This window comes from Eleutherodactylus coqui, chromosome 6 (assembly GCF_035609145.1).
Source record: "Eleutherodactylus coqui strain aEleCoq1 chromosome 6, aEleCoq1.hap1, whole genome shotgun sequence".
NCBI classification, from domain to species: Eukaryota; Metazoa; Chordata; class Amphibia; order Anura; family Eleutherodactylidae; genus Eleutherodactylus; species Eleutherodactylus coqui.
Genome location: NC_089842.1, coordinates 181,731,893 through 181,747,888, shown reverse-complemented (window position 1 = coordinate 181,747,888; position 15,996 = coordinate 181,731,893). Strand labels below are relative to the sequence as shown.

The following is a 15,996-nucleotide window of genomic DNA, read 5'->3' as shown; positions in this document are numbered from 1 at the left end:
ACACCACTACATCGATAAGGAAAAACTTAATACTGACAACATTGGCTGCACTTTTGCATCTGTATTTTGCCAGAAATTTAGCAGAGTTTTCTGCCCGTGTGAAGATACCCTTACAGTATGTGTCTCTTCTGCGGCTACTGCATTTTCTCATGTATGCCAACAATCCACCAAATCCCTTACTTGCCAGCTGCCCGCCAGGGTGTGCTGCCCACATCTTATTCACGTCTGAAAAACCTGCAGCACATTGGAACAAGAAAATGTGACTCATTTTTTCCCCCCAAATTGGAATCTGTTATGTTTACGTGGCACCAACATAAACTTATTGTGTGATTTTGTTCTTCTGTCTCTGATGATTGCATGCATGGCCGGCATTGGTGGGTGTCCCTTCTCAGTCCTGTTTGTTTGATCCTTATATTCTCAGTATGTGATTTTCCCAAAGGATTTTGTATATCGGCGTTTTTCAGTCAGTTTGATAAACATTCAAATTAACCGCCTTTTTTGAAGAAAAAAAAAAAATAAAAATTTGCAACCCAGTTTTTTTTGCTTTAATCAGCGAGGGTAATTTTATGCTTATTTAGGCGACTTTCAGAGGACTCGTAAGGCTGCCTGTCCATGGGCATTGTGATATTCCACAGGAGCTGCCACCGGAGAGCAGGAGCCAGCTGACGGATCTCCACTTTGAGCCTATCTGACAGACAGGCTGACCACGGAGAATCACAGCATGCCACGATTTGCCACTCGCGAGCGGAGAATCACTATGGACAGGGGGGCTGCGCTTTCCATACAACGCTATGGAAAGTGTTCACTGCGTTCCCCACAGCTGGATTATCGCAGCGGGGAACGCAGTGAAAATTCGCCTGTGGACAGGAGCCTTTATGCAAGTGCATCGTACAGCTGGGTTTCTGTATGACTAGGGCATAGTCACCATATTCTGTTTGGTGTATAGATCAGAAGACTTCCCTTGACATGTGCACACAGTGATACGAATAGTTGCATATGTAGTCTATAGGCTGCCACATGGAAGAAAACTACTTCTACCTGCCTGGACTATAGACCTGGTTTGGGCGTTGAGGCGGTCTTAAATCATTCTTGGGTTATCAGCAGAAATGGACAAGTTCCTTTCAGCTACAGGCATTCTAGGGGCTCTTCCACATCTGCACTGGCTCCTTTGGGGTACAACCAGCATAAAATCCTGGATGAAATGGCACAGCATGCCCTGTTGTCTCATCTAGGAAAATCCTGGAAGTGGGACACATACCAATATAGTGAACGGTGTCTGTACGGCACCTTTATGTCTGGCATATGCCAGATCTGGTGCTTCCAGGACAGAGCTGAACAACACAAGCCAAAAGTGGGATGTGAATGGCCCTTTAAAGCGTTCCCAGTAAAAAAATTTTTTTTTTTTTTAAAGCAACTAGACAGTAAATCTTTTTATATAAGCAACAAACTCCATTAGGAACCATTTAAAGGGGTATTCAGGGACATTTTTAACTTTTGTCCTTGATGACTATCAGCAGAGACCTGTTCCCCAGGACCTCAACGATCAGTTGATTGTAAGGGCTGCTGTCAATAGGCCAGCGCAGTGGCATGGGTTGGAATTGCAGGCACAGCTCTTGTTGAATTTTGTGGGAGTTGCGTTGCAGTACCAACTCAGGGCCACTGCACTATGGTCGGTGATTTCTGCTTCCTGCACTGACCTAATAACAGCAGGCCCAGGGAATTGGTTGATTGGTGCGGATCTGAGCAGCTTGTCCCTGCGAATCGTCTATTGATGACCTGTCAGTCATCAATAGCAAAAGTTAATGTCCCAGAACACCTATTTAAAAATACCTCTGCTACACACCATGGCTCCTGAGATTTGTCTAGTACTGATTTAGACTTTTCTCTGAATGTTTGCTCTTTTTTTCCTCTTGAATTTCCAATCTTTCCTTACTCCAACCTCAAGTATTTTTCACGAAGTTTAAATCTCCACTAAGCTCAAGTACTGTGTAACTGTTTTAGGGTGATTCTTTAAATATTCCATCAGTGCAGATTTTAAGATCTTATGTTTCTTAACACCTTTTAGTAATGAAGCCTGTTTGCGCCATAATGGCCAACTAATTTTTCATTTTTTTTTCCCATGGTCTTTACAGGAGCCATAACTTTCATTTTTCCATTTACCTAACCATATGAGGGCTTGTTTTTTGCGGGACAAGTTGTATTTTCTAATGGCATGATTTTGGGGTACATGTAATGTATTTTAGACCTTTTTTCATAATTTTTTTTGTGTTGTGGGGAGAAAAAAAAATGGTCATTTTTGTTTTTTGGATTTCATTTTTTAAGGCCTCATATCCACGGGGAAAAGAAGATTTTAAATCCGCAACGGATCACCCGCACGCGGATCCGCATCCCATAGGGATGCATTGACCACCCGCGGGTAGATAAATACCCCCGGATGGTCAATAAAAGTGAATTTAAAAAATCCTGGAGCATGAAAAAAAATGGACATGCTCCATTTAGGTGCGTGTCTCCCGCGGGGACGGCTCCCGCAGGCTTCTATTGAAGCCTATGGAAGCCGTCCAGATCCGCAGGAGACCCGCGCCTGAATTAAACTCACCTGCTCCGGGCGATGCAGATCTTCCTTCCTTCGCAGCAGGATCTTCTTTCATCGGCCCGTCAGATGTACCCGGCGCATGCGTGCAGCACGCAGCCGGCATGCCGAGCACATCCGCCGGACTGAAGAAAGAAGATCCGGCCGCGAAGAAGAGAAGACACGCAAGGTCCGCTGCAGGTAAGTTTATTCTTATTTTCAGCCCTCATGTCCATGGAGAATCCGTAGTGGGCCTGATTTTCCCCGTGGACATAAGGCCTAAGACATTCGTGTGGAAAATAAATGTCTGGGTCAGCATGAATCTGGTGACACAAAGTTTATAAAGTTGGGTTTTTTTTTTTTTTTTTTAATGTTTTGCTACTTCTGTACACAAGGCGCCTTTCTTCTCTCTTTTTTTTTTCCCCCCATAGATTTGCTTATGTGTTGCCGCACTCTAAGAGCTATAATCTTTTTATTTTTCCATCGATGGAGCTCTAACAAGGGCTTTTTTTTTGCGCAATGAACTCTAGTCTTGATCCAGTTGATCAGATTTTATTTTTTTTTGCCAATTCTTTTTAGTCTTTCTTTTTGGTGGGATGTTGTACTTTTTAATGGTATAATTTGTTGATCAATGCGACGTTTTGATTACTTTCTACAGTTTTTTTTTTTGCAAGATAATTGGCTATTATTGCCTTGTTTTGTGTGTGTGTATGTATAATATATATATTTTTCTCATGGCATGTACTGTGTGGGTTAAATGTACATACTATTTTCTCTAGGTCATTATGGATGCGGCAATCCTTTTTTTTTTTTTTTTTTTTTTTAATATAAAGAAAAAAGGGGAAAGGTGGAGTTTTGATGTATGTATTATTCTGTATTTTTTTTTTTTTCTTTGTAAACCATTTTTTTTATGCTTTCTCTTTTATTTTTCACCCACTAGGGGACTTGAATATCTGCATCTTTTTTTCATTCGTCTAATACACTACTATACTTCAGTATAGCAATGCACTTGAAAGCCTAGCAGGTCAGCAAAAGAATAAGCCATAGGTCACCGTAGCTAGCAGACTATTTCTGCCCCCCACCCACCTCCATTGAGCTACACAGCAGCCGTTCGCTACTGTTTAAACTGCACGATGAGCTTCATCGCTGATCGTTTATGCAGCATGAAACATGAGCAATGAAGCTCGTCGTGCAGCTTAAACAGTCGCCGTTCAGAAATCTCCTGCACTGCCCAACCCCCCTGCTGGCTGCTCCGTGACCCAGCCAGCTGTGCTAGCGCCCGAGCAGGAGCGCGGAGACACAGGGACGAGTGTCGGGCATCGTTTGCCCGATAGTCGCCCCGTGTAAATGTGCCTTGAGATTATATAGTAGTTTTTAGGAGCCATCCAGTTACACCGCCCTAGGAGCCAGCTCATCTAGTTTTTTTGTTTTTTAACTTTCATAGGCGTCATTAGAAAGCAATTAGTTACATTTGGTCAGGGGCTGTTTATACCGAACAACATATCGGCTCTAAGAGTGAACGATATCCGAGTTCGTTCGGGCAGCCTGTTTATACAGCAGATGCATTTTGGCTCGTCCAAACAAGAAATCGCTCATTCGTTCACATTTACTGTATAAGTGACTGAGAACTGAACGTGCGCCACTTAAACCGAAAGATTAGTGAACGAGCCAATGATTATTTTTGTACCCGCATAAAATGAACGAAAAGTGAACGATCTTATCGTTTGATTGTTGTCTGCGTTTACACTGAACGATTATCCTTCATTTACGCTCGTTTGAACGACAATCATTCCACGTAAAAGGACCTTGCTTGGCTCCTAAGATTTCTCCGGCCCCGTGTGATTGTGCATAGAGCTTTTTAAAATATTGCATCAAGTCTTATGCCTATTGCTGAAGCAAATGTACCAATAATACATTGCTGCCTGACCAAGGGGGTGTGGCTTAGTGAAAATGGGGGGGAGGGGTGAATGAAATGTGGTGACATGCAACAACCTTTTGGCACCACCTAAACCAATCTTTAGGTGGTATAAGGTTGGACAAATGCAGTATGGTTTTTGTGCTAGCACACGTGCATCCCAGTCATTGGCATTTCACAGATCCGGTATATTCCCACTAGTTTAAATCTTCATGGGTATTCTGCCGTGGGCTTTACTGTACTTAATGTCCAAAACTTGCTACAGCCTCATACACACGGCAGGTCCGGATTCCAGCCCTGACTGCGGCAGGTACCTGTGTGTGCAGGCAGCGGCTTACTCGCGGACCTCTCTTCCGGGTTTTCTGAACTGTGGATGGGCTCGCCGTTGGACATGCAGAGTAAAGAATTTCAAATTTTTTTTAACTCTTGCTATTCCCACAGAATCCGCGGTCTGTCCACAATGTCCATTGCAGATGGGCCGCAGATTGGACGCCTTTCATTGACTTCAAAGGAAGCAGTCCGTGCAGGAACCGCAAGAACATAGAGCATGCTGGCATTTTTAAAAAAATTAATTTTGAAAACAGCAATTGGTTTCCAGTCGTGTGCATGCTATGGAGGGTTATTGTTGCGGAATCCGGAGACGGAGCCCTAAGGCCTCATGTCCACGGGGAAAATCAGATCCGCTGCAGATTCTCCATGTAGAATCTGCAGCGGGTCCCTCCTGCCCCGCGGACATGAGCGCCGAAAATAAGAATTTAAAAGCATTTACCTATCCGGCGCGGGCGGAGAAGATCAGCTGTTCCTCACGGCCGGATCTTCATTTTCGGCCGGCGGATGAATTCCTGACGCCGGCGGCACGTCGCCGGCACGTTGCCGACGTGCCGCGCGCATGCGCCGGGCACATCCGCCGAGCCGAAGCAAGGAAGATGCGGCCGTGAGGAACAGCTGACCTTCCCCGCCCGCGCCGGATGGTAAATACTTTAAATTCCTATTTTAGGTCTCCCGCGGATCCGGACGGCTTCCATAGGCTTCAATAGAAGCCCGCGGGAGCCGTCCCCGCGGGAGACCCGCACGAAAATGGAGCATGGTCCGGATTTTTCCATGCTCCATTTTTTTTTAAATCCCTTTTATTGACGATCCGCGGGTATTTATCTACCCGCGGGTGGTCAATGCATCCCTATGGGGGTGCGGATCCGCATGCGGGAGATCCGCTGCGGATCTTAAATCATATTTTGCCCGTGGACATGAGGCCTTACAGTACTGTAGTATTGCATCGTGCAGGCAGCTTTATTTTTTAATTCTTATTATTCTGCATTAAATAACTCGTGGCATAAAATGTTAATTCTAACTGTGTAGCATAGAGGAGATAAAGATGCGCTTTTACTCTTGTACAGCTTTTTTCAGGTTCTGATTGACTTATATTTTACCCTCTGAACTTGGTGCATAAACTTATTTTTTTCTTTTTGAGCTCAAGATTTTTTTTGGTGAACTCCATGTGACTCGCCAGCTTTTCTCTTTTTACTGATTTAACAGATTTGCTGCTTCTCTTGTAAATTTAGTTCCTTGTTTTTTTTTTTGTTTTTTTTTGTGGAATACATAACGTCATATTTTTGCTTTTCTCCATAGTTGATGCAGACTGGCCTGGCTTTGCTGTGACTTAAATGTGTTCAGATGGCGTGGTTAAGATAAGCCTAAAAAAACACAACAAAGTTAGGCAAAAGTGCAAGCAGTTCTGGTGTATTGTAATGCTTTTTATCCACACCTCAGCGTCACCATCTTAATTCACCCTTACCTGAGACCTGTATCCCTATGGAAGTTATAAAGCCGCCCTTAACGGCCGTTTTGTTAACGAACAGGTTTTACCAGGAAAACTACAGTTCTAGTGGGTAGGGTAAAAAATAAGCCTTACTTGCACCCTGTAGGCTGCCTGTCTACGGGCGTAGCGATATACCGCGGCAGATCTACGCCGCAGGAGACAGCTGTCGGTTCTCCGCACTGAGCATGCTGCAATTTGAATCCCGCGAGCGGAGAATTGCTATGATTCTCCACTCTTGGACTTTCCATAGCAACAGCGATTTATCACCGGCGGAATCACGCCCGTGGACATGCAGCCTTAATTGGAAAAAGTTGTGGTGGTCATGTACAGTTTATTGCCAACATGACTTTGCAGCAAATTACAAGACTCGGCGATTATGCGCTAAACATGGCAGAATCGCCACTGAATCTTGTGATTGGCTGAGATGTCGCATTCACAATGAACATGCGTGACCAGCGCAGCTTCTTCCAGGTCAGCATTGGCTGGAGTGACAGTGGTGTTTTTTATTTTACAACACTCCTTGCCTATTTAGTTTTTTATTTTATTTATTTTAAATCTTGGAAGACTCCTTTTTTTTCTAATTCACCTCTTTCTGTGTTTTTTTCTTTTCTTCTGTTGGTGTGTCAAATACCTAGTTTTCTTTAGACTCTAATAGAGAGGGCTTCGATTATGGAGTACTATTTGGGACTGTATTTGGAGGGTGCGGTTAAAGACCACATCAAAAGCGTACCTGAAAAACCGCATGCAGTTTTATGGAGGATGAAGTGGTATTTCGGCCTTTTTACTACCAATGACCCATCTTCTGGGTAACTGGATCAATGAGGATCTGCCGCTGGGCATACCTGTTCATCAGCTGATCATCCAGGACGCTTTCAGTATAGCAAGGTCGGATGTAGTCCTCAGTGGCACCCCTGCCTTCACTCCCATTGAAATTAATGGGAGCACCGCGCTTACATTACACTTATTGCTCCCTCTTATGGTCAGGAAGTGTAATAGAAGTGTGGTACTCCCATTAACGTCAATGGGAGTAGAGCTGATGTTTTCACTTCCTCCCCTGACCACTGATTACTTCATCTGGCCTCACTGCGGGCCAGACATTCAGCTGATGGGTGTCACGAAGGGTCTTATTACAGAACTAAATAGAGCCAAATGAACCCTAATGACTATAATGGGGTCTGTTTGGTTTCCACTCAGCTGCCAGTCATTCTACCGGATCAAAAAGCGCTGCATGCTGCTCTTTTCTTCCGGTATGTTTCGGCAGATCTACTATGGAGGTTCCAGTACAGATGTGAAACCGCCCTTACTTGTGTGGGCAGTCTTGGTGGACATTTGGTAGGTTTTTGAGTGCGCCATTTGTATCGTGCTGGTCTCATTTCACATACACGGTATAGCGGGTTTTAATCTTCTGCTGCTCCCTTTCCTCACTCCCAGCATCGGGTATCTTTGTGGCAGTTTGCTTGCTCTGTGTCGCTGTGTTTTCGGCCACCACCAGTCATTTGCCGATGGTATTTAAGCCTTAAAATGAGTCACAAAACTTCCAAATTCTTCTGCTTGCTGAGCGCACACTTTAGCCAATCATAATCTGTCTTACAATACTGCATGTTTGACCCAAGACGATTTCTGTATTCCTCTATCTGCTAAATTTCCATTGTAGGTGGCATTAATGTTTTATCCCTTCTTCCTCATTTGTGTTTATTTTTGTTGTGTACTATTATGTTTATATAACTGGAAAGCAGAAGTCTAGCGCACAAGGAATGCAATCCTGAAGAGATCATAAGGTCTCTAAAAGTGTAGGCTAATCGGGTCCTAAATTCATATTTTTGGCTAGTTTATATCAGTTAGTTGTTTTGGTTTTTCACCTGAAGTCTCTGTCTTGCTGCTGCAGCACACACCAGTGAGGAGAATGTAACATTTCGGCGTGAACGCAGCACATTTAGGCGCCAGGCCGTACGGCGCAGGCACAATGCAGGGAGTAATCCTACTCCTCCCGCATCGCTCATTGGATCACCCCTCAGGTATGGTATTCCAAGTTCCATCATATGGCATGCTGCAGGCTTCTAACCATTACCCTGAGCTTGCTCCACCCACCCCCGAACCTGTCATCCTAATACCGTGACATATATATATACGTCTTGCTTTCAACCCTTCCCCTTTCTTTCTTGGCTTTCTCTGCATGACACTGTGAGCATGTGATCTGCATGGATCTGCTGCAATGCAGGCATTAATATGAAGAGGTAGCTGGACACCTACCTATGTAGCACTCTACAAGTAGTTCCGACCTAAGATAAAATGGAAATCACCAACACTGATTAAATAGTAATACTTCTTCTCTGTCAGACTGAAGACCTTTGCAAGACTAGGTTCTTTTTGAAAAAAATAAAAAATAAAAATAAATATATATACCATCAATATCCACTTGCGGGGGTGTTCTGACCACTGTGAATCCTGTCAATCACTTGTAGGACATGCTGCACCACTTTCTGTTCGGTCTTCACTTGACAATAGTCACACATCTTTCAAAAGCCAAATTTTCCCTAAGGGTACAAATCGCATAACGATACAGAACACCTTTATTGCAATATTAATGTTTACACAGGCCTTTTTTTTAATCTATTTATTTTTATCTCAGAGTAAAAAAAAAATTGCAGCCTGCCCTATTTTGGTGCAATTTTTGTATAAAAATCGTTGGGTGCATTGAAAAAAAAAAATAATTGCACTTGCATGATGCGTTAAAAGCAGATTGCACTCACATGTAACCATGAGGACCATTAATCAAAAAAACCTGGCAGTGCGGAGGCTGTGCACTTGTGCGGGTTTTTTGTTGGTTTCTTTTGTCTGTTTACGCATGTAGAAAAATATGCATAATCGCATAAAAAATTAGACTGATTTTTACAGGACCCAAAAAATAGCTAGTGTGTATACGGCCATAGGTTATATTCACACAGCCAATTACTCCATCCGATTTTGGACTATAAGAATCAGTCCAAAATCGCATGTGAACATCACCCATTCATTTCAGTCACACCAGCGATTTCTCACGCAGTTAGAAAAATCGTAGCGTATCCTATTCTTGTCTGAGACTGGGACGATATTAGGACATGTAGTGTGCGGCGTCCCGCATATTGGACAGCACAGAGACTTCTGTGTGCTGCTCAATGTGAGTTGTACTTACATAATATCAGGTGCTAATAGTTGGAGTCACGGCGGTCATTCCCCCATCGACTGGACGTTGTTGGCTTATTAAAACCTGTTAATTTACTAATAAAAACATCATTATTTAGCCCCAGCTTTACTCTATTAAGAGACCGAGGTGCAATCTAACACCAAGCAAAGTCTGCAGAACGGTAACTAATATTGGGCTGTCTTCATCCGGTCTCTCAGAGTGCGTTATATGTGCGGAGTTGTGCTGCTCGGCTTATTTGTGTCTACTCCTTCCAGTTATGCCATCCATAAATTATTCATGCAATGCTGCAGTTTAAATTGACCCTGAACGCCACCTTCCTGCAGTCTTGTGCTGCCTTAAAAAGGAGCATATGAGCAGCTGATGTATACTTCTAGCTACACCTAGGCTTTACTTGGTTTTGTTTGTATGCAACAGTGTTGCAAGTGAGCGAGTAAAAGTAAGTATTTCTGCTCCGACTGCAACAACCCTTCTAACAATCCACTTGGGATATCTGTGTACTTGATATGGGCGGGTTCAATTTAAACATCCAGATATTGCAGGATTTTACGGATGACATAAATGCAGTAAATTGGAATGCTATAAGCCAATCGTGTGGCCCTTCAGCCAAGCATTAATCTCGTTAGTGGGGAGCTACAGTCATTCTAGTATAAATCACCTAGCTCCCCATTTACATCACTGAAGTACTGAAATAACTAGCTGCTATCGCTGCTCGAATTCCTCATTTCTGTGCTTATGTTTAATTGACTTTGGGGATATTTTCTCGCCAGGGAGGAATCCTGTACTGGATTGCATCTGGCGAGTGGGTGATAAGCACTTGGATCAGGAATGTAAAAACTAAACTTCCGTGGTCTTTCGGAGTCTGAACGGAGCATGTTAGCGCTAAGTTATTTCCGCCGTGATCGTGCCTGTCCTAACTCAGCCGTCATTGGCTGTCCATTATTGTGGTTACCTGGCAGAAGAGAATATACGTGGAACTTGTGAGCATAGGCCACCTTGGGTTTTCAGGACCAAGCGGGATGCTCCGTAGACCTTTTGCCTCTGTTCGGAGAGAACCTTTATGGAAGCACTTTTTGGTTTACATCTAGAGGCTAAAAACTCCCAACTGAACTACTTTTGCTGATAGAGAGGTAAATACAGTTGTTTCCAGTGTAGGTAAAGCTAAATTCACACTAGTTTTTTTTTTTTTTTTTTTTTTTTTTTATTTCTGTCCATTATGGGAGCAGTTAAACGGAAAGAAAGCTGGAAGGAAATGGATAACTTTGATTGCTTCCATTTTCCATTGATGGCAATGTAAATTTTTTTTTTTACCCTTTCGTTCTGCATTTTGAACTGTAAGCAAAGGCGCAGTTTTACTATACTTCAGTTTTGAAATGGAAAGACAAAGTTGAAAAATGCATGTTAGACTGAATGAAGACAATGTCCATCTAGTTCAGTCTGTTTTAAACACCCCATTATTGGTCCAGAGGAAGGCAAAAAACAAACCTGCAAGCCAATTGGCTCCCATGGAGGAAAAAAATCCTTCCCAACTCCATAATGGCAGTCAGACTAATCCCTGGATCAACCTCTGATAGTTCGTAGCTGACTGTAAGACCCGCATCAACAACCCGCTGGTCACCTAATGTCTATATCCTGTAATGTAATAACTTTCTAGAAAGACATCTAGTCCCCTCCTAAACTCCTCTATGGATTTTGCCATCACCACATCCTCAGGCAGAGGGTTCCACAGTCTCACTGCTCTTACAGTAAAGAACCCCCTTCTGTGTTGGTGATGAAACCTGCTTTCTTCTAGACGTAGTGGATGCCCTCTCGTTACCCTCGCAGTCCTGGGCATGAACAGATCGTGGGAGAGATCCTTGTATTGTCCCCTCCAGGGTAAATAATCCCAATTTGGATAGCCTCTCTGGATATTCCAGTCCCTTCATTCTATGTATTAGTTTAGTTGCCCTTCTTTGAAGCTCCTCAAGCACTGCAACATCTTTCCTGAGCACTGGGGACCAGAATTGTACGCAGTATTCCATGTGAGGCCTGACAAGTGCCTTATATAGTGGTAGAATAATGTTCTCATCCTTCGCCCCTATACCTCTTTTACTGCAGACTTTCAATGGGCACAAAACTGAACTGTTTTCTTTCTGTTTAGCTGCTCCCACGGCAGAACCGCTAGACAAAAACAAAAACTGCTAGTGTGAATCAGGGCTGTGGGGTCGCTAAGCCAAACTTCCTCCTCCGACTCCCTTTTCCCCAGAAGAGTGATTCCTTCATATGTGACTCATGTTTAAGTGATAAATTGACTGTATTAAAGTGGTAACATCGGGCTTTTCATCACCATAATAAAGCTATTCAGGTAGAACATAAAACATATTCATTGGAATACAATTTCAGAACACAAAACTTGACTACATTGTAAATATGCAATAAACTGTAGAATTTGTTGCACATTTCCTTTCACGGGACTTTTTAGGAAAGTTTTGAAATGTCCAATAAATATAGGTTCTATTCATAAAACTTTCCTAAACTTCTCTGAAAAGATAGAAGCAACAGGTTTTTTGCATTGAAATTATATATATTTGCAGAAAACTGCCTATACCGGCCACAATTGTATCCACCCCTTGGGGCTCTCACACGAGCGGTTTAATGGAGCACGCAGCAGTACGCGATACATTGTGTTCGTGCGATCTTTTGTGCGCACTGTATGTGAGAGGCACAATAGAAGATACTGGAATATTATGTGCGTTTCCTCTGTGGTGCCATCCGCTTGTGTGAGAACGCCCTTAGCCATCGGCAGTACTATGTTTTTACGTTTCTAAATGTAAACAAAAAGCTTCCATCCAATTACAGCAAGCAGAGATGGTAGAAATGGTGAGACATTGAAACAGTCAGCCAGGTAACTTTATTTTGTATTAAGTGTTTTATTTACATAACATCATACTTGTATCAATAGAATTTTCGACCTTATTATCAATGCCGCTTTCATGTACTAATAGTATTACTTATTACACTTTTCCCTTTTCGTCACTAGTTCCCCACTCCTTTATAAATATCCACATTGCAGAAGGAAAGTGGATGTGGTTATGATAGAGTACGTACCTTTTCCTGCTAACATTTAGGATATGGTCAGGTAATTTTTCACATAGGTTTTGTTTCACTGCCCCCTTTAATGTCTACCCAATAACTGTTTTCTTGTAGCCTTCAAGATGGTCATCAAGGCCAGCAGCTATCAACCCAAGTCAAAGTCCAGTCCCGCCCCCCTTCCCAGGCTGCAGTGCTCAGCGCTAGCGCCTCCTTGCTGGTGAGAAATGGGAGTGTCCACTTAGAGGCATCACATGACAATGCATCTGCCGTAGGCAATAGCAGTTTGCACGATGAACTTGGTATGCAGGCCTTATGTAACCTTGGGGACATGGAAGTTTTAATGCAGCACATTTTGGGTAATAATGCAGTTCACTTCTATTTTTTTCCCATTCCAGAACCCTGTGTGAATGTGTGGAGATTTACTGGTTGATGATTTTAATGCTAAATTTATTTTTGTTCTAGTTTTACTGATGATCTCTCTCCTGACAGCTCACTGGACATAAGTGCACCTCTACCAACATACACCCAGGGGCTCATGTATAAAAAGGCTCATTGGCATGATGCATGTAGGACGTATTCCTGAAAACTCTTAAAGGGGTTAAACCAAGATTTCAAGTTATTCCCCATTTACCCTCTATGTAGGATTGGGAATAACTTGCTGATCGATGGGGGTCTCACTGTTAGGACCCGCAATGATCCCTGTGTCTCCCTCCCTCACTGTGGGGTCGCTTCTCACCCCACAGTGACCTCAGAATAAATGGAGCATGCACAGTCGATGCGCCATTCATTTCAATGGGGCTGATGAAAATAACAGAGTGCTTGCTGCGATAAGCTCATTGCCGCAGGTCTTGCTTCTAAGACCCCCAACAACAATGGATTGTCTATTAGCTGCTTATTTCACCTGCAGTGGTTGCTACAGGGAAAATGTAGTATATGTAGCCGTTCAAATGAATGGCCTATTATGTAATACATGGTTAGAGCCACTGCTTATTGGGACTTGCATCCATGTATTTAACAGACAGCACATGGGGCACATAATAGGCTTCTCAGCTATTGTGAATTACAAATCACAAGATTTGTGCAGCCTTGAATATGCAGTCGGTATAGTAGATCTCTCAGAATTGCACGACACACGAACTGCAGTCACCCGCTGGCCAATGTTTTTTGTGCCCAGTTATTGGATAGCTCAAGTGGATCCTTTCTGAATTGGCCTTGTTAAGCAGACTCGTCCTTGTACACACATTTTTTGCAGCCTTGCCGAATCCGACCTTATGCCCAGCTGGCATCCGCCCGTACCTGTATCTTCTTTTTCCCTTCTGTACTGCGGATGGTCTGCACGGCTCGCCGTTGGACATTCACAGTACAGATTATTTTAGTTTTTTTAAGCTCCTGTTTTTCCTGTGGAATCTGTGGCCTGGACGGTTTCCATTGGCTTCAGTGGAAGCCATCCATGCGGAATTTGCAGGAAAATGGAGCATGCTGCAATTTTTCATCCACCAGCAGAAACCACAATTGGTTTCCGCTCGCGTACATGATGAATCACTTTCACTTGCATGCTATAGGTGGTATTTGTTGCGGAATCAGGAGGCGGTCACCCACTCTGGATTTCACAATTCAAATCCCATGTGCATACACCCTTAGGCTAATTTCACACGGGCAAGCCCGATATTGGGCCGTGAATCCCGCCCCCATATCACGCTCCCCACCATATGAATTCCCTAGGGATGTGAGGCGGTTTCATGGCATAATAGATTCGCATCACTTTGGGGAAGAAGCAATGCGGTGTTACACCTACGGCAGAGGATCGTGGCGTTTCTCCCATTGAAAACAATGGGGCTACGAGATCACACAGCCGTATAGGACATGCTGCAATTTGTTTCCTCCATAGCATCGCTGTGCCATGCTGGAAAGAATTTATCATCTGTATGACCCCATTCAAAAGAATAGAGTTCATAGTTGTGCATCTCGCAACGCACAAATCTTGTGCAGTTTTTCTTGGCCGTGTGAAGCCTGCCTTATAAGTGCAGACAAGTGTCAGAAATGTTGCTTATTACATGGTCACATGGCAGCTGCATAGTCGATAGTGGTTTCCAAAATTTTGAAACTAGAGACACTTTTTTTCCCCCCTTCTTTTTATACATGACCCCTATTTAGTTTCATGCTTTGGAGCTTTCTTTTTGATATGTATATAAAGACTTCTCCAGCCTTTATTGCTGCCCTGCTTCTCAGCTTTATATAAATCGCCTTTCGTTTCACGTTTTTATCTTGCTACTGTGCGGCAAAACTGTAACTTTAGTCATTAAATCAGTTGCTGACTTTTTTTTTTATCCTTACAGCATTTTTTATGAGAACTGATTGTATTTCCCATGTTTGATTTTAGACTTATAGTTTGCAGGTTCTTCTTCTATTACCGTACATACAGTATTTCTTTGTTTTGCATTGTGTGTTTTACTATTTGCCGGCTATTCCAGCCTCTATTACATCAACTTCTCCTCCGATTAAAGCATTGCTAATGCTTATAAAGAATGCATAGTTGTTTTTGGCTTCTGCAAGTGCTCATTTCATTTCTTGCTAACTATGTTGGTGCCATATAAACATATTTTCAGAATGCGAGTGTTATCTATGAATCACTTTTTGTGAATTCGTACATCTGGTTGTGGAAATGAATAAAAGGAGTCTCATCTTGTAATTCCTGTAATTCTGTATTCCTGTAAGCCATGCCCTTTTTGGATCTGCTCTCTATCTAAGCTTTCTATCGCTTATTTTTAAATACACATTTTGGTTAGCTTAGCACTATAAATACATTTAAAGGGAAATGGTCATTGGGTTCATTCTACCTGATCACGGACAGCAAGAACCTGGGACAGGTATGCCTATTGCCCCCATGTAAGTCTTGTTCTGAAAAGCATTACAGAATAAGTACACTTTTGAAGTTTAGGAACTTAGTGTGTTTTTTGACTTGAGTACGGAGCTCCCGAGTCAGTGGGGCCGGCCGCGCCGAGCTCTCGCCCCTGCAGCATGTTGACTGATAGCTCTCCATGTACATGAGGGCAATGGGCATCCCTGTCCTGGGCTCACACTCGGACACGGGCAGCATGATCTCAGTGATGGGTTCCTTTTTAACTAAAACATTTTAGTGTTTGATCAGTATGCCAGTTAGGATAGGTGGGACTGGGCTAAGCAGGGTCTTACACTACTGAAGGGCAATAGACAGAACATGGCCGTAGAACAGGGCAAAACTCTTTTCTGCAGCTTAAAGGGCAGTTTTATGCCACTTTGCTGCTGTTCAGTATTTTAAGGAATGCTATGCAGCTTACTCATGTGTTTTATCACAGCCTATGAAATTTATATTTAGAGGTGTAGAGAGAAAAAGAAATAAATTTGCCCTAAAAATGCCATTTGCACTGGTCCTTAAAGGGTAATTTGACTATCATTTAAGGCGC

At 43.1% G+C, this 15,996-nt stretch overlaps 1 protein-coding gene across 9 annotated transcripts in view; it reads left to right on the top strand.

Annotated features, from left to right (window-relative positions):
- The window catches only part of PCNX1 (pecanex 1), a 94,418-nt gene that overhangs the window by 29,577 nt on the left and 48,845 nt on the right, over positions 1-15,996 (top strand). For 5 of the 9 annotated variants that reach the window (XM_066608394.1, XM_066608393.1, XM_066608390.1 and 2 more), the window contains 2 exons: positions 8,186-8,315; positions 12,668-12,909. The exons of 2 other annotated variants lie outside the window; for them this stretch is intronic. In XM_066608394.1, the coding sequence (XP_066464491.1) occupies positions 8,186-8,315; positions 12,668-12,909 (372 nt within the window). The remainder of the gene's footprint in view (positions 1-8,185; positions 8,316-12,667; positions 12,910-15,996) is intronic. 2 more of the 9 variants (XM_066608392.1, XM_066608391.1) reach the window with 1 other exon arrangement.